Here is a 20,760-nt window from a genome sequence, read left to right as displayed (position 1 = left end):
TTCAAATATTACACTATTGTGAACCCCCAAAAATGACTGTACCAGACGTCGCGGAAGAGAACAAGGAATCCGGGTCGCGTTCCATTTATTACCATGCCGAGTTCTATGATCTGTACACCTCGAAATACTTGATCGACCCGACCGACACTAAGGTTTACTTCGATCAGCTACGTGCAATCCATAATCCAGCTGTTGTCTTGGACATTGCGACCGGCACGGGCAGGATTATACAAGGCCTCATTGAACACGGGGACAGGCTCGGCCACAATTGGAACCAGACCACATTGATCGGTCTCGACAATTCTGAGTCAATGATCGACAGCGCCAGAAAATCCATCGCGGCACCAAAGGCTGGGAATTTGACATGGATGCTGGGGTCTGCGTTTGACCTTCGGTCAGCTTTGGCTGCGATGCAATTGCCAATTTATGCCATCGATCTTTTAATTCTGTCCTTCGGAACCATCAGCCACTTTATAGCCGAAGGTCAATGCCAGCACTTTTTCAATGAGATTGGGAAGATCCTACGCCCCGGCGGGGGGGCGCAGTTGTATCCTTCCTTCGTTACTTCGAGGAAATCGGAAATTCAATCCGGGTTCCCGGCCCAGATGATACTGGCAGGATTCCCAGCAAGCAACATCCTGGCATCACCTATCAGGAGGTGCTGTTGCAAAGCACTACCCTTGATAACTTATATAAGGACCGTCGTGTGATCACTGTGCGAGATAATGACTCCGTTATCGAGCAGGAGGAAGTTACCACAGAGTTTGGCTTGTGGACGGAGGAGATGGTAAAGCAAATGGCACACATGGCAGGGCTTCGGAGCTTGTACCAAGTTGGGCTCAAGACCGAAATAATTTGGGTATTCGAGCGGCTCCAATGAGTCGAGAAGTCCGGTAAACTCGTGGCCAGTGAATTGAAGGAGATGTATAGATATTGCCCATGTCGATGAAGTTTTCAATGTTTGAGATGAAGGAGCAATTTAGAATTCCAGGCGAATTGAAGTATTAAATCCAAATCAAGATTAGGATTGAAAGATTGAGAAACCCCTAGCATGGATCTATATGGCCGATGCTATTAATATTTAACGCCCCACTACGCTGCTTCTTTTGTTAAAAACGAAGAAACAACCGCTATATTTTACCTCCTCATCACTAATCTAGCTTGTGCCGTGTCTTTCATAGCAGTGATGAGGAAGGAACTCGGCCAGCCCAGCCCGCCACCTGTCGGGTCTGACTGTGATGGAAAGGGCCGAAAGCGCATTCGGCGCTGCGTCGTCTTCTTTGCTCAACATATGAACCATACTGCAGGTGAGTGTGGCATCATATCCGTTGTAGGGTCGAGGCGAGGAGTGGTGGCCACTCCTCGCCTCGACCCTACAACTTTGATGGCCGTTAGGAGACACCATTCTAACCACAACGTCGTGATTCACAGGAAGACATCTAGATAGTCCGTTCAATCTTGTCCAGCTCGATGCGCTGACCATATGGCTAAATCTGGTCAAATTTGCGGCCGGAAATCTGTAGGGAGTCGTCCGGTTCCCAGCGCATCAGGTCCCTGGTCCAGTAGAAGCCGTAGCTTGACGGACCTAAGGGTCCCCTCCAGGTGGGAGACTCATCGCTGAAACAGCGTGCGGTGGGGTCGGGACGAGCCTTGTATCCCCCTCTGGTGGTGAGCCTCTCGATGACACGCTATTCCAGTTGCCAGCCGGAACGGATCCTCCTAGTAGATCACCCGGCACCGACACTCCAACAAGGGCATACCGATTTTTGCTGGATCGGAAGCACAGGTCATTTGGTTTATTCAGAATATCGTAATGCGCATGCTAGAGCGGCTTAAAAAACACAAGATAAAGTGTGTTGGCCTAGACCCCGGTCGACCATCCGGTGCAGCTGCAGGAATGCACTCTCATAGGGATCGAAGCGCACACTAACGTGCAGATTAACGTAAGGGCTATCGACGGGAAGTTATGTAGATGTGAGGCATGGAGGATCCCCGTCAGCTAGTCGATTTCTCTGGAAATTACACAGTAATTAATGAAGACCAGGAATAGTGAGGAATCGTGAAAATCGCGTGTAAATGAATTTATTTGGCATCCACAATCCACGCATGGCCCACCAGAGTTCATGTCGGTTCACGCGCGTGGACGCAGCGCCCTATTCGCTGCTTAAGTATGTAGGGAGACGCCGCGAAGGGAAACAAACATCATCCTGTAATGACTCAGGAGAGTGAACGTGGTCCAGCAGGACTCGGCCCGAGAACGTAAATGGTCAAATGTTAAACGCATTTATGACTTCCCATCTGTGGTACATAATGACCCACCTACCCTAGATCTAGGTACTGTACCCACCAACATTCTTAAGGACACCTTCGCATGGATGCGGGCAATTAGCTGAAGAATTCCTACCGAATACAAGAATCGAAGCCCTAGATCGCGATGCAAGGGGTGATTCCTGTCAGCGGGTCGTCTCGATCCAGGCGCATGATTATGGGTATACACGATCTTCCGTCTCCCTAGAGTGGTATGTGTGCCTGCATTTATTGGCTACCGTGACTACTGCGCCCTTTAATCTTTCTCGCAGGCGCTACCTTCCTTTCCAACATTTCTGCTTCCGAAACCGTTCCAGAATTTCTTAGCAGTGGGGCCAGGAAAGAGTTTCTCAGTGTATATTGGTCAAGGCAATTTCGAGAACGAATTCTATACAAACTTCAAGATTCTCCGTGGATGCACTGTTGTTGACCCCAAGAATTGGATCCTCATATTGGACCATGAGTTATTACTCCATCAATGTCGGCTCCGGCCCTGCTGTTCGCCGTCGAGTTGTTTAGATAGTCTTCTTAGAAAGCTTCATTCTTCTCTCTTCAGGCCATTCATTGCCTTCATTCCTTTCTTCGTGATCGCCAGTAAATATTCATGGAAGAGCTATTCACTGTATGATAGCACTCCTCAAGCCGTCAAGCCTACCCAGTGTTATCGCGCAGCCACTGTCGACGACAATAATGAAATGTTCTTGATCTCTGAGCATGGAGAACAGAGACTCGAAGCCGAAGGCCGACGTGAAAAGACAGCTTCTACCGTTGGTGCCTTGAGTCCTGGACTGGGAAAAACTCAACCCAAATTCTAAATTGTCACCAACGTGTGTTGCCCTGTTGAGCATGATCACTCTTCTGGTCAATGACTCGTCTTTGTCCTGATAGGATCTTCTCAAGAATGAAACAACCCATGAGCCCGGCTTGGCTGTACATTTTATTTCGGTTGCACGGGGGGCGAGATCTGCTCATGAACGAAGCTCTACCTGCGCTCTCTGCGGAACCAATACAGCATCAGACGTGCCGAGGACGTTCTCCCCTTGCCGAGCTTCGACCAGGATGTAATGACCTTCGACATCGCGTAGGTCTACGTGAGTCTCAAACCCATAACGGGGTGTACGGGCGAGCATTTTCGCTTCCTCGATCGTGGAGTTGATGTGGGGGATGCTGTAGATCTGCCAGTTGTCGTGCTCGGTCGCGCCATTCCAACTCATGTACACAGACATGTCGGTAGTGAATTCCGAGCCCGGTTGGACTACGACCGCGGGCTTCCAGTGCGGGACCGCCCTCCAGGGGTACTTGAGGAGACGGAAGGACTGTGCAAGGCCAATATAGCCAAACTGGCCGGCCTGAACAACCTTCCCGTCCCCGTCGTACTCCTTGAACTTGCACATTGAACCGTACCCCATGAATATGTGGCCAGTCGCATTATAATCGAGCAGTTGGAAACTCCCTTGCGTCCGAGCCTGGACGGGATCGGACGCACCCGTATTCACGCGACGGAACGTGGTGCTTTTCATCCTAACGAGGTCCACGTCGATAGCGATCCCGTTGGACTCGGCCTTAGATCCTCTTCCTAATGCTCTGGCATGATTGTCAAATAGTGTCACTACTACATTGTGATCTGTTTCATTGTGTATCCGAATATCATGCTGCCAGGCGAAGTGTGCGTCATTTTCAATCGTTCCTTCTCCAGGACCGCCACCCTAGAAGGCCATAATCAACAAATCGTGATCTAAGACGTAATAAACGGGACTAAGCACTCACTGAAAGCTGCCAGCGCATTGTGCCATTCCTATTGATATAAAATGCAGACCACCAAAATCGGATCGAAACCACGAACCCACCGTTCGCCCATTCGACCGAGTTCATGTGGTAGGCATCCCATGCAGTTCTCCTAGAGGCTCCCATCCAACCTTTGGGATTTTTTGAGTCCTTGAGCGGAAGGTAGTCGCGATGGTCCAAGGCGCTCCACGTGAATAGGATCTTGTTTGTTTCGATGTCGATTTCGTAGAAGAGACAGTCGATGATCCACGTATCCGGATGGCCATCTTCCCTATCGCTCGTGTCGGTCTGAGTAATATTGATTGCAGAGACGATGATAGTATTATCCGGGGTGATTAGGTGTTCATGAACGTCGATATAGGAATCTCGATCCTTGTCGTCAGGCGTGACGAGTTTGTCTTTAAGTGTTATGGTATAGATCTCGTTGTATGCAGTGTCAAGAATATGAACAGAGCCATAGCCGTAGCCGAGTACCCCCGTTTGACCAGACCAGTAGGTGATCACATCCTGGCCAAATAGTCTCTGCATTTTAAAGTCCATTGTTTTTGTATGGGGGCCTTGCCAAATCATTTCACCGTCTTTATCGTATATGGTTGCGGCCGTGCCGACCATCGGATTTCGAACACTGATGAAGAACTTCCCTGGGTTTACTTCGCCGTAAGTGGACATCATGAGGTGCGGCGGGCGCCATGGTCCAGTCATGAATTGTGCGTGAGGCCAACTGTCCCCTTTGGATTCAGCCCTTGCGCCGAGCAAGACTAACAAGAGTTCTAATAGATATAATAGGCTCTGCGCCATGATGGAAGAGATGTGTCTCTGGAGGGAAGAACAATAATAAGGAAGAAAAACAATCACAAGCTGAGTCGGTTAGACATAAAACGCAATAAGGAAAGATGAAAGAATAGAGCGAGTGGGAAAGGGGCCGGTAAACGATATAGCGAGACGATGCATGAGAACGATTGTTGAAGATAGGGGCAGCTTGACCTATGTATGGTGTTTTTGCAGAAAGTTCTCAGGCGCTCGTCTTCTAAGAGGCACCCGAAGTTAGCGAGGCATCTTTCCGGGGGCGGGATTATCAACAAAACAAGGCTTAGACTTTAATAGCCAGCTGGGGCCTTGGAAGAGGACTCGTATCATGGGGGCAGTTGGGACGAGACATGAGACCCATTTCCACCGGGAGGAAAATTATGACCGACTGATTCGTACGGGGTCTCAAACGATGGGTCAGTACTCCATCTCGGATACGAGATCGCCCAGTAGTGGAAATTAATAACATGAGGGGCCCTGTATTATTATTGTCATGTAGCAGGGATTCTCAGGTCAAGGAGGTTATCTTCAGTGGCACGAAAGTACCAGGTATGAAAGATTGTGAAATTCAAATTATACTCCCGGTGTGGAGAAGACTCACCCTTTCCCAAGTTCAGAAACAATGCAAAGTATAAGTGCCACCTGAGCCAGCATGATCGATAGAACCCTATCATCAAGTTGACTATCATCAGTACAGTTTACGATGGATGGCCTAGCCGAGATAAAGAATTACCTTTATGAGACTTGTTCAGAGACGGTGTCGGCGACAGGCGTGCACGATCGCGATGATCCCCTGAATGCAACTCCAGGATGTCTCAGATCTCGGATCAGTTGGCCTTGGAGCGGAAGCGTCTTTTACGAGTACGAGGCTAGGCATCTTGGCGTGATGCTAGAACACCAGAGCATTATTAGCAGTTGGCATTGCGGGGCGACTGTTCTTGGGAACGCGCAGTCGTCTAACTTCCGATCCGGCTGCAACAATCTCCACAATATCAGACCCCGTGCTCCTTGGTAGCAACGGCGAGTCAGTGCGGGTGAACACAATTAACCTGTTAATCCCCCTCCCTGGAACCAAGAACCCAGCTGCCCAAGGCGGTCTTTTTAGCAAACTGATTGGCAAGGCTAACCCGAAAATCTGTTTAGTACATAGTCGGCAATTTACCAACATGTTGGCAGGATCCAGTGTTTCCCAGCCCCTTGATTGGTGGTTCCTCTCGGAAAGAGGGCAGTTGTTTGCCTCTTAATCTCCGCTCTTCGTTACATTCTACAGATCGTTAACCACAATAAATAGTATACTCGCCCCCAAGTCGAGCCTCCAATGACTTGACATATAACCACAAGTGAACTATCTGTGGAAGATATTTTTGTAACAGCCGTGGACGCCACGAGTGGACCAATAATGCCCATAACTATATGTTGGCCAGACATAGCGAACATCATGATTCAGTCTGAATGTTGAATATTGACTTACTATTTTTAAAGGGATAGCCAGTAGCGTAGCCTGGTCTGGCCAACAGTGACTGTATAATATGGCAGCCTTGTAGGTTGGCAGGGTTGCAAGCTCTATGCCCTGAAACGATCGAAGGGAGAGAAAGGGTTTCATCAGACCATACGCGTAAAGGGTCCGTTAAGTAACTGTGTGGTGATCCGTATGGAAGATGTTATCTCTGATTAACTATCTAGAGCCCGCGATGCAATTTAGAGGGGGGGGGGGGGGGGGGGAAGAGACTAATTATCAAGTAAAAATAAACGAGTGTACTTTGGGGGCCAGAATGCTGTATGGTACCACAAAAATAGGTGGCTTAGCTACGTATGGATTGTACTGCCAAGCGCCCCGCCCATTCGCCGTCCCTGTACCAGCGTTAACATTGCCATTTTCAAGCTAGATTGTCTTGGCTTTAGGGTTCTATGGCTATTTCTGAGTATTCATGCACGTTCTCCTCCTCTTGCTCTTTGCTCATCGTTTACTGCGACGCTCTGTTCAATATTACCACCTACGTCGTTAGTCAATATGTCATTTCTAGCTTTACCCCTCCCTTGGTCTTCGTATCACTGTTCCGTGATGTTGTCTAGGAGCTCGAGGCCATGTAGGTATGCAGCTTTGAAGGTGAAAACATAGGACAACCATTATCTACATATTTTGTGGACTTGTCGGACGGGGAATGAGTAGATGTAAACACCTGAAATATGCCACGTACAGTTGTTTTTTGGATGTAATAAATAGTTAGCTTATCGGGTCGTGATATCTATTGAATTTGGTCGGTATCTGTATGCAATCCAATATTGTTCCTCTCTGGCGAGACGCATCTCTTAAAACCCTCCAAGAGACAGAGATGCTACCTATACTTCCTTCTATTAATTTTCTTGGTGTCAAAGCTCACCGACCTCTTTTAATATGAGTAAGGATAACGACAAGGATCGTGAATTAGGTAAAGGGAGCTATTATTCTATCTCTTGCAGACCACTTGAATATCAGTCATAGCGAAAAGAGCATCACTTTGTTCAGACCATTTTCTCCATGCCAAAGGGAGCTTTTCTCTTTGGCTCTCAGATATAAGACCCTCCTTGACTCCCCTAGCGAGCGAAGAACCTTGTTCCAGACGTTGAGCCATAGCCTCACCCCACCATCTCACTTCCTCAGTACTTGAATAGTAAACCGTAGCTGCAGATGCCTCGACATCTGCGGGCTTGAACCCTGCACTCTCAGCCCACAACCGAGCCTTTCCGCCGTACGGCGAGGTTTTGTTTAAAGCAGTCAAGCCTTCCACCAATTTCATGCTATCCAACACATCGGGGATTGAAGGATGGATCACAGCACTCCTCCAATCGCATTCTCTAGCGCAGACTAGGCCTCCTGTTTTGCAAACGCGTCTCATCTCCTTCAGGCCTTCAACAGCGCCGATTTTAAAAGATTCATTGGGAAGATGGATCAAAACCTGATGCGCACAGACAACATCAAATGTCTCGTCTTCGAAAGGAAGATCCAAAACATCAGCGACTTTAAAGGACGCATTTTTGACGTCTCGGCGGTGGGCAAGCTCTTTGGCAGAATCGATTGCAGTAAGGTTACAATCAATACCAGTAATAGCCCCTTCGGGAACAAGTGCAGCTAGATCAAGTGTGATGGAGCCAGGTCCACAGCCAATGTCGAGAATCTTCATGTCTGGCTTGATTCTCGGCAAGAAATAGGCGGACGTATTCGCTGCGGTACGGACAGAATATGTTTGTAACATAGCGGATGAGTAGGTGTTTGTTGACATTTTTGTGGATTTCCGGTGCAAGTAGAGAATTTTTTTTAAGGGTAATTTCTTTTCATCCTTCTTCGGGCTATTTAACGTGAATAGTGAAAGCGAAAACGGGCCGGACACAGGCCGGTCATATCTGTTAAATGCATTCTACCAATTAAATCGCACTATTCTATCACTTCGGTGACAGAATGCTTACAAAACCCCGGTAACGGTCTCTTTCCAGATCGTCAGATCTCCTCGATTGCCAGGGACCCTATCTAGAACATTCGACTAGGCTCCAAGGGGCACTTATATTATTTTTTACTATGATATATCTAGCGATGAGATGTGATACTTTCAGGTACCGGGGGTCATCCGCAGGAGTAAACCTGATAGGATGTATGACATTATGGTACATCACGCAAAAGTTACATATGTTGTATATATTTATGGGCGGGTTAGGGGATAGGGTGCTTATTTGGGCTAAAACTTTTCGCCATCCTTACGCTATGGCGAGGTGTAGCAGTAATTCTTCAAATCCGTGATTTCGTCGATCATGGTAAACCGAATCGATCTAGATGAATCAGGTTCACTTCTGTACGCTCCATACGTGCGTTGTTGAGGAAGTGGCCTAGTGCCAAATGCAGCAGAATCGGCTTACATTGCCCTTGAATCCCTTTCTTCTCTCGACAGCTGACTTCAACAACTGCATGGATTGTATTTACAATGTCAACAGCTTCATTTTCTCCTAAGTGCATCGCACTCTGCAAATTCAAGAAAAGCCAAGCTACTGATCCCGAGGGGCTTCCGTCATGTACCATCGCTACAAATCACCTATCACAAAAATACTCCACACTATCATTCAGAATTCCTACACACATCATAAAGCTCTTTCTCTAGATAAGGACGACAGAGGCTCGCAAATAACCTAGCCAGACACAACTTATGAAACTAGGTCCTTATCAGAAGCTAGAATCTTCATGCCAAAAAGGATACTTCCCCATCAAAATACATGCAACAACCTCCTCCACTTGTTCCTCGTTTCAAGGCAGGGCAGCCAAATCCCCTCAATAGAGGGATTTTTAAGTTCTGTCCCAAATTGGTGCGCATCACCTGATGTGCCAAACACTAGTCTACATGCTTTCGGAGGCGTCGGACCCGGGCATCTTGGACCCAGCTTTCTCACCGCGGTCTTCTAAAACGTTCTCCACATATGATGCGTTCATCCTGTTGCTCCCGAAGTTATAGATAATTTACTGGTTGGCGATTCTAGCTACCTTAATTATCTGTACCATAGGAATAAGAGGAGCGATCACGAGAACATAGTACTAATCAGGCCGTATGATGTCACTCTCCATGTGGTGAGTCCACTATATAGAGAGCTTATGGTGACTATCGCAAGTTAGTCCTCTAAAAATATCACCAAATATCTTCGAATCACTCAGATCGATTTATTGGAACATACACATTCTACAATGTCGGACTTCTTCCGCAGAGCATCTGAAGCGTTCCACCAGCGCCAGCGTCAAGGCTCAAGTGACTCAACTGACTCAACCAACGCACCCACGTCCCCCGACGCCAAAAAGCTCCCCGAGCAAGAGCCACTCAATCAAAAGTCCGAGTCCGCTCAGCCTGACTCTCACGTCAACGAAGCTTTTGCTGGTACTGCAACTGGTAGGATCTCACATTCCTTCTTCTGGTATATACTAACGTGATCATACAGGTAATGTTGCCGGTCCGAAGCGCCACCGCTATTGGGGCTGGGGACAACAACAGGGAAATAAACCCGGAACAGAGCAGCAACATAGCCAGGAGCAAAGAGATAATACTGATTGGGTTATTGGATCGTAAAATACAATCGTACTCGACACAGAGTGGGTGGGACCTAGCGTCGGGTTTGAAGGAGGCTAGCAATGACCAGGATACGACGAACTTGAGAATGTGAAGATAGTACCTACTATCACACGCCACTTTTTATGGAAAACTTGTTACATTCTTAGGTTCTCAAACTTAGTCTGAATATTCTCGGCTTCCTGCATGAATCGTATGACTATCTCCGCTGTCTGCTTTGCCCCCTTAGCACCGACGAAGAAGAAGTGGTTGCCTTCAATGTCTGTAATCATGCGATCCGGAATCTCATAAATAAATGCCTTGAGGTGCTCCAATACATCCATTTCACTAATTGAAGCTTTGCGCGTTTCTTTGATCTTCTGAGCATCGACGACAAATTTATGGATGATCAGATAGCTCCAATTGATATTGTCGGTCATCGAGTGTCGCCAGTCGAGCGGGCTCGTGGGAGAAATAGCGGCCATCGCCGGGAGATTTCCATAATTATCGACCCGACCTTCTTCGAGCAGTGCCCATTTATCCTCGATCAGTTTCCGTTCTTTTGTGCTATAACGAAATCCCCAGCCACCCGATCCTCCCGGAGTTGCGCCGAAATACTCTCTTTTGTAGACAGATTCATCAATAATAGTTCGGCCATCATTGAGTTGATTTTGCTCTGCCAGCTGAGAGAGAAATCTTCCATGCAAAAACCTATTGTCCCAGTAGCCCGCGGGAGTCAAGATAGCATGAGACTGCTGCACAGGTCTTCGCAATCCCCATAGTGCCGGAGTAGCGGCCAATGAAACGAATAAGCTCACAGTGAGCCCGAGAGCCTTTGCCTCAACGGTAACCGCCTCCAGAATCTTGCCGCCCATACTCCAGGCTAAAATGACGACCTTCGAAGATACTTCATGCTCGTCCACCACCTTCTTCATCGCTTTTGCGGCCTGTTTACCCCAATCACGCAATGAAAGCTCCCTGCCGGTAGGAGGCATGATCTCCGGATCAGTTTCTAAAGGATATGAAATGCCCAGGAATCCATATCCGTGTTCATGAAACCAGTGGGCTATAAAGTCTTCACTGTGGCTTTTATGGTGTCCGCCGTAGGAGATGCGGGCATTGTGTGCGAGCCCGGGAATAAAAGCAACTAGTGGTTTCGATGCATCCCCCGAAATGAATTTGGTGAGTACCGGGTAGTTGTCTAAAAAATCCTGTTTCTCGCCGTCGTATAGCTTTACTGTTGTCATAGTTGGGCCAGTCGCATGGCTAAGAGACATTTCTTTAAGGATAGACATAGGAACTGAATCTATAATTGTTTACTCTCTCCCAGCTTATACATAAGCGCTAATGTTTGGAAGTCGGTCGATTTCGCATGGTCGGCCGGCTTCGCACTGTCGGCCGATCTCGCATCATGAAGCTCAAGATACATTACAGTATCTACCAATACAGTTGTCATGGCAGATAATATGCAAGATGCCGTTAGCTTCCTACAAGCAAACCTTCATCATCCATCCCTCCTTGTAAAGCCAGATTCTCGAAGAAAGAATCCCAATCGCCAATATCTCTCAAAAATGGTAACGAGCATTGCCCATCAGATCTCATGGACCGCTCGAGAGCGGCAGCTGATGTATAGTCTGCCGGACGTTGCGCCTTCACAGTTTCGCTGAATCGATCACGAGCGCGCCATGCCGAGTCGATTGTCAAATTGCCCGCTACGCGCGACCTGACCTTCACCGAAGGACTTCCCTTATTTGAACGGTTGCGACTCAAGTATTCTATGATAGCGCAAAATCGGGACATACGGTCATCCTCGGCTTTTGACTGAGTGCGGAGTAGCTGCCAGATTTGGCTGATGACATTCCTTGCCGCGGCCTCATCGACAAACTCGCAGGAACATTCGATGAGCTTGAGAAGGAATAGAACTGCATCCAGGAGATATCTGTATTGATGTTCCGGCCAGTAAGGCAATTCTGCCGATGATTGAAGTCCGGATTGTAAAAGACTCATTGCTGTAAGATAGGCATGCGCGAAGAATTCATTATATTTCTCTGCAGAGAGCAAATCATCGGTTGCATCGAGCCCCGCAGGCGTAAGTGCGAATGAATATAGTTGCAGCCTTGTCGCCAAGAAGAAAATGTATTCGTTGGTCTGCCATACCGATGCGAAACGGACTTCTCGTGCACGCAGCTCCCCTTCGAACATCTGAATTAGCGGTGCCGGTCTAGGTAGAAGGCCCGTTGACGTCGTTTCATTGTTGCCGAGGACATTGCAAAACTTGGTACCATGATGCGCAATATGAAGTTGGTGGTAAATTGCATCCGGTAGCCACGAAGGCTTGGGTCCCAATGCTTCTACGATGCTGTGATCGATTATGGTCATGCTGGGTAGACCAAACCGTATGCTCACTCTTTATTTATCAGTCACACAGTCTTTGAATTTATGGAATCTAAGTCTCACCTGTGGCTCACGATGAAGCATGCTAGCCAAGTCTTTGTCCGCTCATTTATTGTTGCTTGATCGTATGTGGTATCATATGCAAAATCTGATATATTGGAGGGGCGGTGTAGACCTTGCAAGAATGCATAATTGATGGCGAGACCACAATATGACCAGGAATAGTCATTGATTGATGCACCAAATGGAAGCGGCCAGTAGCAAAGAAGAAGAAGTGCCTGAATTTGATAAAGCGATTGGCGACTTGGTGGACAGACGGTCGATGCCAACACCTCAACTGCGCTCGCTAGCATTGGGTACAGATGTTGATGTTGAGGAGATTCCTTCGCAGCAATTGTCATTATCGTCCAGAAGAGGAGTGGGCATGAATCGCATCGATTCAGGAATATCGCGCGTTCGAGAAGCAGCGGAAATTGTTCGTGATAGTGCGAGTAGTACCTTGAGCAAGTAAGCAAAGGTTCACTTGAGAAGTATAGACAGATTATACTCTTCTAACAGGGCAGATATTGAAGAAGGATTAAGCTCCACGTCCCCAATTGCTTTGCTGGTGAGTCTTTCATTGAGATCTGACCCTTGAGGGACCACTCCCGTGAGGGGGCTGTTGTCAGATTCGACAGAAGAGGCATCAGGAACACGAGAATTGGAACCTTGCTGTTTATCAAGGTCAGATGATGAACCGAGATGCTGCTTGATTTCTCTCAGTTCTCGCTCGACAGCATCTAGCCGCCTGAGCACAGGTTAGTCGACCATTAGTCTGTAGAAGAAAGGCCTCGGCTACACCTACTCTCTTTTCGCAACTCGCTTAAACGACGGGTTTACGGAGCAGCGCAGCTTTTGCCTTGCACATCGAGAACAAGAGGCAGGGAAAAGTATGGGAGCATCACACCGGAGCTGTAGGAAGACTTCGTTTAGCGGCTCCCTCATTTCAGAAGGTGAAGGGGGTCAAATCGCAACCTTCATTTGCCGACAATGCACGCATGCTCCTGGCTTTTGTCTCGGCATAATGATTGACACTCTCGGGGTATCTTAATTTAAGTCATACTGAAGGAGAGAATATTCGGGGTCGTCGGGTACACCACATGATTGTTAGCCTAGCTGGTGACTAAGCCCCTCGCTGTGCCTCGGCCACGAATATATTCGACTACCGAGACTCCTATATAGTAAACCCTCCTTAGAGTTGTGTCGGCACATGTCTCGTTACAATAGCACTAATTTAGCAGTGACATATCTATAGATAGTAGAAGAAATCCGGATGCTTCTCCCCCACTTCCTCAATTCCCAGGGCCCTAGTCTGTCGGGCCTCCTCGGTGAATTGGTCTCTCTGCTTTTGGGAGTTCTTTCGCCACAAGTACAATTGACACAGCAGAGCTGCAATTATCCCCAATACCATAGCGCCCAGACTAAAACCATTTCCGACGTAATAATGCGGAGGATCGCTATAAAGTGCTGCACCAAGGATAGAAAAACATTGGCCAAATACATTGATAGCCGCCAGACTAGTCGCTCTGATGAAAGTTGATAGTGTCAACTTGAATTCAAGAGCATAGAACGGGGTGGAACTTACCGCCTGGTGTACCCAATGATATTACTGTTCATCCAAGCCTGGGTTATGACCACAGAAGGAAATGTGCCAATTCCAATCAAGAAAGTTGCAGCAAAAGATAGATGCCTCGATTCACTCACAATAAGTAGAAGCCAGCCAACAGCGGAAAGTGCGAATGCCGTTATGAGGAAAATGCCACGTTTTTTGAAATGATCCGATGCCCACCCAAAAAATAGAACGGATGCTGCGGCGGTTACAAATACGGGGACTGACAAAATTTGAGTATGAAGGGTGGTGTAGCCGAAAGACTTGATAATGACAGGCAGAAAGGTACTGAAAGTTGCCAGGCTGACATTCAAGCAGCAGTAGATGAAAACTACAATGATCAGTGCAGTTCCAATAAACACATTGGTGGACATACTGTAGAAGTAGATCTTGGGGTCTTTCACTAGCAAAAGAATATGTTTTGGACGGATCTCTGCATCTTCCACATTGTAAGCTTCCAATGTTCTGCGTATAGCAATTTGCTTCTGCTCCTGATTGAATCCCCATTTGATCTTTTCTGGAACAGGTGGAAGCAAGAATAAAATTACAAAGCCATATGCAATTGTAATAACACCTGAGGCCACCATTAGTATCCGATGTAACTATTTTGCCCCCAAGATAAAAGGGAAAGAGGTTGCGGTTTTCTTGCCTTCAATAAGGAAGATCCACTTCCAGGCCGCCATTCCTCCTGCTCCGTTCAGGTTTTGTTCGATACCGAAGGCGATGAGGCCGTTGAAGCTTCCTGCAATAGCAGAAGTGGAAAAGAAGATTGCCCCCCGAATTGCTAGTTCGTCTCGCTTGTACCAGAACGAGAGGTATAATGGCGCGGCATTAACGAATGCCTCTGACGCACCAACAAGAACACGCAGGATCGTGACAACAGTATATGACTTGGCAACCGAGATCCTACTCAAATATACGATCAGTCAAGAGAACCACCACAAGAAAGAGTCCAGCGTACAAAGTATTGAAAGTGCCCCATATCATGAGAGCGAGAGCTAGCTGGCGTGGCGGTGTGATCTTCCGTATAAAAATAGCTCCAGGCAACATGAAAACAACGTAGCCAACATAAAATAATACAACACAGTTGGAAAGCTCTTTTCCAGAAAGGCCTAAATCGTGCGACATTCCTGCAACCGCAGCATTACTGATATCGCCACGGTCCTGTATCGATTGTAAATAAGGCGATCGTCGTAGCAAATCCACATTGAATCCTTACCATGGATGCTAAGAAGTATACTATCCCTAGCAAAGGAAGAATGGTGGTGTCTATTTTCAACAAAAATCGGCGCTCCTTTCTGATTTCTTCTGGACTCAGATGTCTCTGCTCACGAAGGGGAAAAGATTCGGCATCTTCATCCACATTCTCAATGTTTGCCACATCCTCTTTGGCATCCGTTGTTTGGGTATTCATGTCGTTTGACAACGCTATAGATAGGAACACAAAATTGAAATATTAGTGACTTCAGCAGAATCAAAGTTGAAGCACATCAATTTTGGCCAAACGTGGAGATTTGTAATATACTAATTTAAATCCTGGGGAAATTGGACTCAATAATTCAAGTATGGGGCTGAGCGCGATTTCGGTCGAGAATGCGAAATCGGCCTCTTGTGCGACCTCGCACCAGAAAGCCCGTCCTCGGCCCGCTATGCGATTTCGCAGAACACGCAACTCTAGCATTTTTCCGTTAGCCATAATAAGGTAGTATTTTGAACAATTTTATTTTTCACCTCCTTCCATAACTCTTTTTTACCTATTCTAGCCTCTCTTTCTTTGAAAATGACGAACTCCAAGGACAAGGACGAATTGAAAATCTTTACACCTATTGGAATGCTAGGTTATGGCTTCAATGAAGATCTCTTTTGGAAAGCACTCGAGGAAGGTGTTGATGCAATCATTATCGACAGTGGTTCAACGGACAGTGGACCACAGAAGCTCGCTCTAGGCCATACAACTGTGTCCAGAGAGGGCTACGAACACGATCTCGATCTTCTTCTCGCTGCCTGTCATGTACATCGGGTTCCTGTCCTTATCGGTTCTGCTGGGGGTGACGGGGCAAATGATCATGTTGATCTCTTCGTGGAGATCATGAGGGATCTCATATCCAAAAAAGGCTATCGAGCGATGAATATTGTCAGCATCTACTCAGAAATCGACAAAAGTTTAGTGAAATCAAAGCTGGACGATGGCGACATTGTTCCCTGCAGCAAAGCGGTACCGCCGCTCAAGTCGTCTGATATTGATGATACCACACGGATCGTTGCGCAAATGGGGTTGGAGCCATATGTGAAAGCCATGGAAGAGAACCCTGACTTTGATGTCATCGTTGGGGGTCGTGCATATGACCCTTCACCTTACGCTGCATTTTGTGTCCATCGTGGCTTTACAGATCTCGGTATAGCATATCACATGGGGAAGATCATGGAATGTGGTGCCTTGTGCGCTGTCCCGAAGAGCCAGTCTGCATTGGCTACTATACGGAAGGACAGTTTCGATATAGTTCCCCTCGATCCTGCAGCACGTTGCACAGTCACTTCGGTTGCCGCTCACACATTATATGAGAAGACACGGCCAGATATTTTGATTGGGCCGGGTGGAACCCTCTACCTCGAGCAGGCCACTTACGAAGCCCTCGAAGACAATCGCACTGTTCGTGTGCGTGGGGGCAAGTTCCTCATGGCAGATCACTACACAGTAAAGCTGGAAGGAGCTCGAGTGTTAGGATACCGGACTACCTTCTTTGGCGGTATCCGGGATCCTATCTTGATCTCACAGCTTGATGGAATTTTAGCCCACATTCAGGGATATGTGAGGAGTAGAGTCTCCCACGAGTTCGACCTGAGATTTCACCAATATGGCAAAAATGCTGTCATGGGCAAGCTTGAGCCCACGTTAACTATTCCGACAGAGATATGCCTCTGTGGAGAAGTACTCGCTCCTACGCAAGATCAAGCAACATATGTTAGCAATATTGCGCGACTCGCCTGTATCCATGGGCCCTATCCACACCAACTGGCGACAGCTGGCAATTTCGCAATGCCTTTTCCGCCCTACGATATTCCGATGGGAGAAGTATGCGAGTTTTCGGTCTATCATATCCTTGAGAAAGTCGATCCTGTGGAGCTTTTTGGTATCCACCACCAGCTTTTACCAGGCACTGGAAGCTTCGTGAGAGAAGTTGTGAAAAGTACAGTGAATGGTAAATCCAGTACACTGTTGTCGAAGGTAGCTACAACGATGATAAATAGTCTTGAGAAAAGGCCGTTTCTCAACCCCGCTCCTCCAATGGGACACTGCTATTTAGGTGATATCGCATCTGTTATTCGTACCAAAAATGCTGGGCCCTACGAGCTGACCATGGATGTGATGTTCGATAACGATATTCTCTTCTGGAAGACAAAGGAGAGCGGTGTCCTATGTCGAGAGTCTATCTTGGAGCTATATGGAGTCCCTCAGGAGGATATTCTGGCCTGTCTATTCTGGGATCAGGCTCGAGCTTTTAAAGTGACTATCAGAAGACCTTTTGTGTCTGGTCAATTTGGGGACATCGACATGCATGGCTCTCAACAACATGCTCCTCTTTTGTATATTAAAGTTCCTATTGGCAGAGAGTGGATTGAAGCGAATATTAGATGAGTAGACTGTCTGAAATCCCATGTCTATTTGTTTCTTTGAAGTTATAGACTTGTTCAGTACACTGCTACCTTCATATACTGATAACGCAAGCAAATGCTCTCACCTCCAATCTTCTTCATCATAGTGTTTAATATTGACCTGCTCTGTGACTCGTATCCTTCATAACTATCACTAGTCTAAAAATGCAACACTTTTTGATTGTCAGTGTAACGCTCGCCAGTGAAGGCCTAATTCACTTTTTTTTTGACCAACAAGGCGTGCACTCGAATTGACGGGATTAGTTCAACGAACTGGCCGTGCTGGACCTTTAAATTCTTTGTCGAGTGAATTGGCAATTTATTCCAAATCTGGAAGTGTTTATTGACTACTACCATATTCAGCTATTCTGCTTGGGAGATACGACTGCTTCGAAATTAACAATAGCCGTTCAGTTGATTTAAAGGGATGTGATAAAGTCGAGGATTTTTTGGCAGCATTGAAGGGCTTATGATGAAAAATGGCTGGGCACATACTGAGACATTTGATACGACCATCCAATTTTTTTGACCCTTAACAATATGAGCGTCATGGGTGTCTTCTGTCTGTCGAAGAGGTTTACTTGGACTATTACACGACAAGGAAACCAGATTAAACTAGTGTATTTCAAGTTAGACTTTTGGTGGTTCCTGCTATATAACATTTTTATGTGAAAGAAATCCACTCATTATTAAGAGAAAAAAATTAACATACTCAAGGCATCCCTCCGGTCTAATAGACGACAGGAGACAGAATGGTGCTAACTTCAGCTATGCGGCAAAGGGGTTCCATCCACTTTCGACCATCTCCACCGTCCTCTTCGTCGCTTCATCCAGGTCCTCCTTAGGCAGCCCAAGAGCTTCATTATCCGTCGACATCGTGGCTGCAAAGTCACTGGTTTCATTGGTAGACAAGAAGACTCCACCATATAGCAACTTAGCGAATCCCAAGAAGCTGCCATTCGCCATCTCCTCGGCGCCTTCTTTCAGGCGCTTAGCAATCGGCTCGAATGTGATCTCCCAGTCTGCATCCGTAGTGCCCAAGACGCGATGCAGACTGTCGAGCATGTCGCGTTGTGAGACACGGAAGCTATAGATCCTGCAATGCTCATTCTTGAAATCGATGACAGAAGGGCTTGCTCCGGACTCGGGTAAGCTAAGCAGTGCCGCTAGAGCATGACCGCACTGATTCCAGGTACTGACAGTGATGGTTCGCTTGCCATCGTCGAAGAAAGTGACCTTGCGATCTTTGATCGTGAAGCCAAACCACTGTTCGCCCGTTGCTAGGCTCCACTCGTACCAGAAGCCGCATTCCAGCGCAACGAAGGATGAAACTCCGTTCTTAGTATCATTGACCCGATCGATGACCACTTTGCCGTAAGAATCTCCCTCTTTAATGTTCTCGGGTTTAACGGGGAAGCCGTAGGTATTGGGCATGATGTAAGGCACGCCCGCCTTTCCAGCGGCAGTGGCGATTCTTTTATGGAGGTCTTCTGGAGCACGGACGCCAAGAGTAATAACAAGGAACTGCTGGCCCTCGAGAGCCTTGATAATAGATGCCTCGTCCTCATAGTTCACATTGATAACCTTGACATTGCCGGGAACCTTGCCCTTGCTGCCCTCACGGGACAGGGCTGTGACGGTATGTTTCCCCGTCTCCGCTAGAGCCTCAGCAAAGGCTCCGCCAATGCGACCGGTGGCCTACAAAATGTAAGTCATTACGCCATTGAGAAGCTATAAACCTGGACAAGAGAAAGGATAGGACTCACACCAACGATGGCGACTTTCTCGATATGCTTAGTAGACATGATAAGATGAGGCTTCAGAAATGTAATTGAATCAAAAGCTGAGCACTTTGGTTAGAACTTCAAAAATCTATCTCGAGTTGAGTTATTTTATAGATTAGTCGATATGGTAGATGGACATGATTTCGGCGCGGAGAACGGGTTTAAGGATCGGAATTAAGAAAACCGTTCGTTAAACCCCCAAATAAGCCTAACTATGCGGCGTTCGGGGGAACCAACTCCCGACGTTCCACGTTTAACAGCTCGCCTCATTCACGGAATGACGGATTTGAGACTCCGATATACGCAGAGTGCAGCGGAGTTACGGGTAGCTGAAGGAAACCCGATATCTGAAATAAATAAGTTTTTATGCCTCACAAGAGGTCAAAGCATCATCCGCAACTATGTTGGTGCTATCGGCCCGATCAGAAGGCTTTATTCAATTACATGCCGACAATATTATTACTCTTCCACAGAATTTGCTAACAAAGCTCGTAGTTGTCACAGCCTCAAGATATCCTGCAGCCGGATTCTTCGGTCATCATTTGTGTAGAGGCTTGGAAAGATTTCTCCAATATCCCTGTATTGTTTTATAATATTCAAATTGGAAACTTGAATATACTATGATATATTTCTGGCTTGGTCGGTTTATTATTTAGGGGAATTTGTGTCCCGGATGAGTTGCTAGGCTCTGCCATTCTGCTGGCGCCTGATTCAGTGGCCTCCACAGAACGGCCCGTTGGCGGAAGTTGCTGTGTAAAATGGTGGGCAAAGTCGGTTGGGATGATCGAATATTTTCCACCGGATATTTGGCATTTCTGAGATCTAGCCATGTAATCCATAACTTGATACTGATTAGAATTGGCTTCGAATGGCCGACGGCCGAATCGGACCAAAGGAAAGCGCGCATTCTCACTTACTTGTTGAGCCATCTACCATATCTTCTTTGCCGTCTCTATCGGTCATCCCTTGAGATGGTAAAGCAGTGCCTGACAGTAATTGAGTGGTATCTTTTAAAAAGCTGCTTTTATAAGAGCTCTGCTCTGCGAGATACAAGTCTTGGTTTGACCATTTTTGGGATGTTGTCGAGCCTTGCAGGTCAGGATTGAACGGGACGTAGACACAATTTGCCACGTCTTCTATCTTGAGGCATCTGCCACAAGGTGTGCCTCGATCACATCGTCGTCTATAAGGAGCTGAAGTTAGCGTCAATAAATTAATGGACGCCTCAATATCGGGACTAACTTCTTTCGGCGGCAGGGAGTACATGATAGCTGTGGTTTATCTCTGCGTCGGTTGGGGGGTGGCCGATCCATTGCCGAGGACC

At 47.1% G+C, this 20,760-nt stretch overlaps 10 protein-coding genes across 10 annotated transcripts; 4 read left to right on the top strand and 6 right to left on the bottom strand.

Annotated features, from left to right (window-relative positions):
• Positions 1-32: 32 nt before the first annotated feature.
• Positions 33-880, top strand: N7510_006929 (class I SAM-dependent methyltransferase; the record flags this gene model as incomplete). The annotated part of the gene is made up of 2 exons (XM_056978854.1): positions 33-547; positions 619-880. 2 exons carry the CDS (start codon positions 33-35, stop codon positions 878-880), a joined length of 777 nt encoding a protein of 258 aa, XP_056831897.1.
• Positions 881-3,275: 2,395 nt separating this feature from the next.
• On the bottom strand, positions 3,276-4,848 carry N7510_006928 (arylsulfotransferase family protein; the record flags this gene model as incomplete). The annotated part of the gene is made up of 2 exons (XM_056978853.1): positions 3,276-4,013; positions 4,075-4,848. 2 exons carry the CDS (start codon positions 4,846-4,848, stop codon positions 3,276-3,278), a joined length of 1,512 nt encoding a protein of 503 aa, XP_056831896.1.
• Positions 4,849-5,602: 754 nt separating this feature from the next.
• Positions 5,603-5,914, top strand: N7510_006927 (uncharacterized protein; the record flags this gene model as incomplete). Its single annotated transcript, XM_056978852.1, has 1 exon — positions 5,603-5,914. One exon carries the CDS (start codon positions 5,603-5,605, stop codon positions 5,912-5,914), a length of 312 nt encoding a protein of 103 aa, XP_056831895.1.
• A 1,432-nt stretch (positions 5,915-7,346) lies between these two features.
• Positions 7,347-8,159, bottom strand: N7510_006926 (S-adenosyl-L-methionine-dependent methyltransferase; the record flags this gene model as incomplete). The annotated part of the gene is made up of 1 exon (XM_056978851.1): positions 7,347-8,159. The coding sequence occupies one exon, from the start codon at positions 8,157-8,159 to the stop codon at positions 7,347-7,349; it is 813 nt and encodes a 270-aa protein (XP_056831894.1).
• Positions 8,160-9,601: 1,442 nt separating this feature from the next.
• On the top strand, positions 9,602-9,977 carry N7510_006925 (uncharacterized protein; the record flags this gene model as incomplete). Its single annotated transcript, XM_056978850.1, has 2 exons — positions 9,602-9,800; positions 9,850-9,977. The coding sequence occupies 2 exons, from the start codon at positions 9,602-9,604 to the stop codon at positions 9,975-9,977; spliced, it is 327 nt and encodes a 108-aa protein (XP_056831893.1).
• A 137-nt stretch (positions 9,978-10,114) lies between these two features.
• On the bottom strand, positions 10,115-11,203 carry N7510_006924 (uncharacterized protein; the record flags this gene model as incomplete). Its single annotated transcript, XM_056978849.1, has 1 exon — positions 10,115-11,203. The coding sequence occupies one exon, from the start codon at positions 11,201-11,203 to the stop codon at positions 10,115-10,117; it is 1,089 nt and encodes a 362-aa protein (XP_056831892.1).
• A 232-nt stretch (positions 11,204-11,435) lies between these two features.
• N7510_006923 (Transcriptional regulatory protein LEU3) lies at positions 11,436-12,335 on the bottom strand (the record flags this gene model as incomplete). The annotated part of the gene is made up of 1 exon (XM_056978848.1): positions 11,436-12,335. One exon carries the CDS (start codon positions 12,333-12,335, stop codon positions 11,436-11,438), a length of 900 nt encoding a protein of 299 aa, XP_056831891.1.
• A 1,303-nt stretch (positions 12,336-13,638) lies between these two features.
• N7510_006922 (uncharacterized protein) lies at positions 13,639-15,412 on the bottom strand (the record flags this gene model as incomplete). The annotated part of the gene is made up of 6 exons (XM_056978847.1): positions 13,639-13,915; positions 13,975-14,329; positions 14,375-14,572; positions 14,714-14,904; positions 14,960-15,162; positions 15,218-15,412. The coding sequence occupies 6 exons, from the start codon at positions 15,410-15,412 to the stop codon at positions 13,639-13,641; spliced, it is 1,419 nt and encodes a 472-aa protein (XP_056831890.1).
• A 366-nt stretch (positions 15,413-15,778) lies between these two features.
• Positions 15,779-17,635, top strand: N7510_006921 (uncharacterized protein; the record flags this gene model as incomplete). Its single annotated transcript, XM_056978846.1, has 1 exon — positions 15,779-17,635. One exon carries the CDS (start codon positions 15,779-15,781, stop codon positions 17,633-17,635), a length of 1,857 nt encoding a protein of 618 aa, XP_056831889.1.
• Positions 17,636-18,420: 785 nt separating this feature from the next.
• Positions 18,421-19,457, bottom strand: N7510_006920 (uncharacterized protein; the record flags this gene model as incomplete). The annotated part of the gene is made up of 2 exons (XM_056978845.1): positions 18,421-19,350; positions 19,419-19,457. 2 exons carry the CDS (start codon positions 19,455-19,457, stop codon positions 18,421-18,423), a joined length of 969 nt encoding a protein of 322 aa, XP_056831888.1.
• Positions 19,458-20,760: the final 1,303 nt, after the last annotated feature.

Source organism: Penicillium lagena (assembly GCF_028827675.1).
Source record: "Penicillium lagena strain IBT 129212 chromosome Unknown utg000005l_segment0_segment0, whole genome shotgun sequence".
Classification (NCBI taxonomy): domain Eukaryota; kingdom Fungi; phylum Ascomycota; class Eurotiomycetes; order Eurotiales; family Aspergillaceae; genus Penicillium; species Penicillium lagena.
This window is presented reverse-complemented; position numbering and strand designations above follow the sequence as displayed.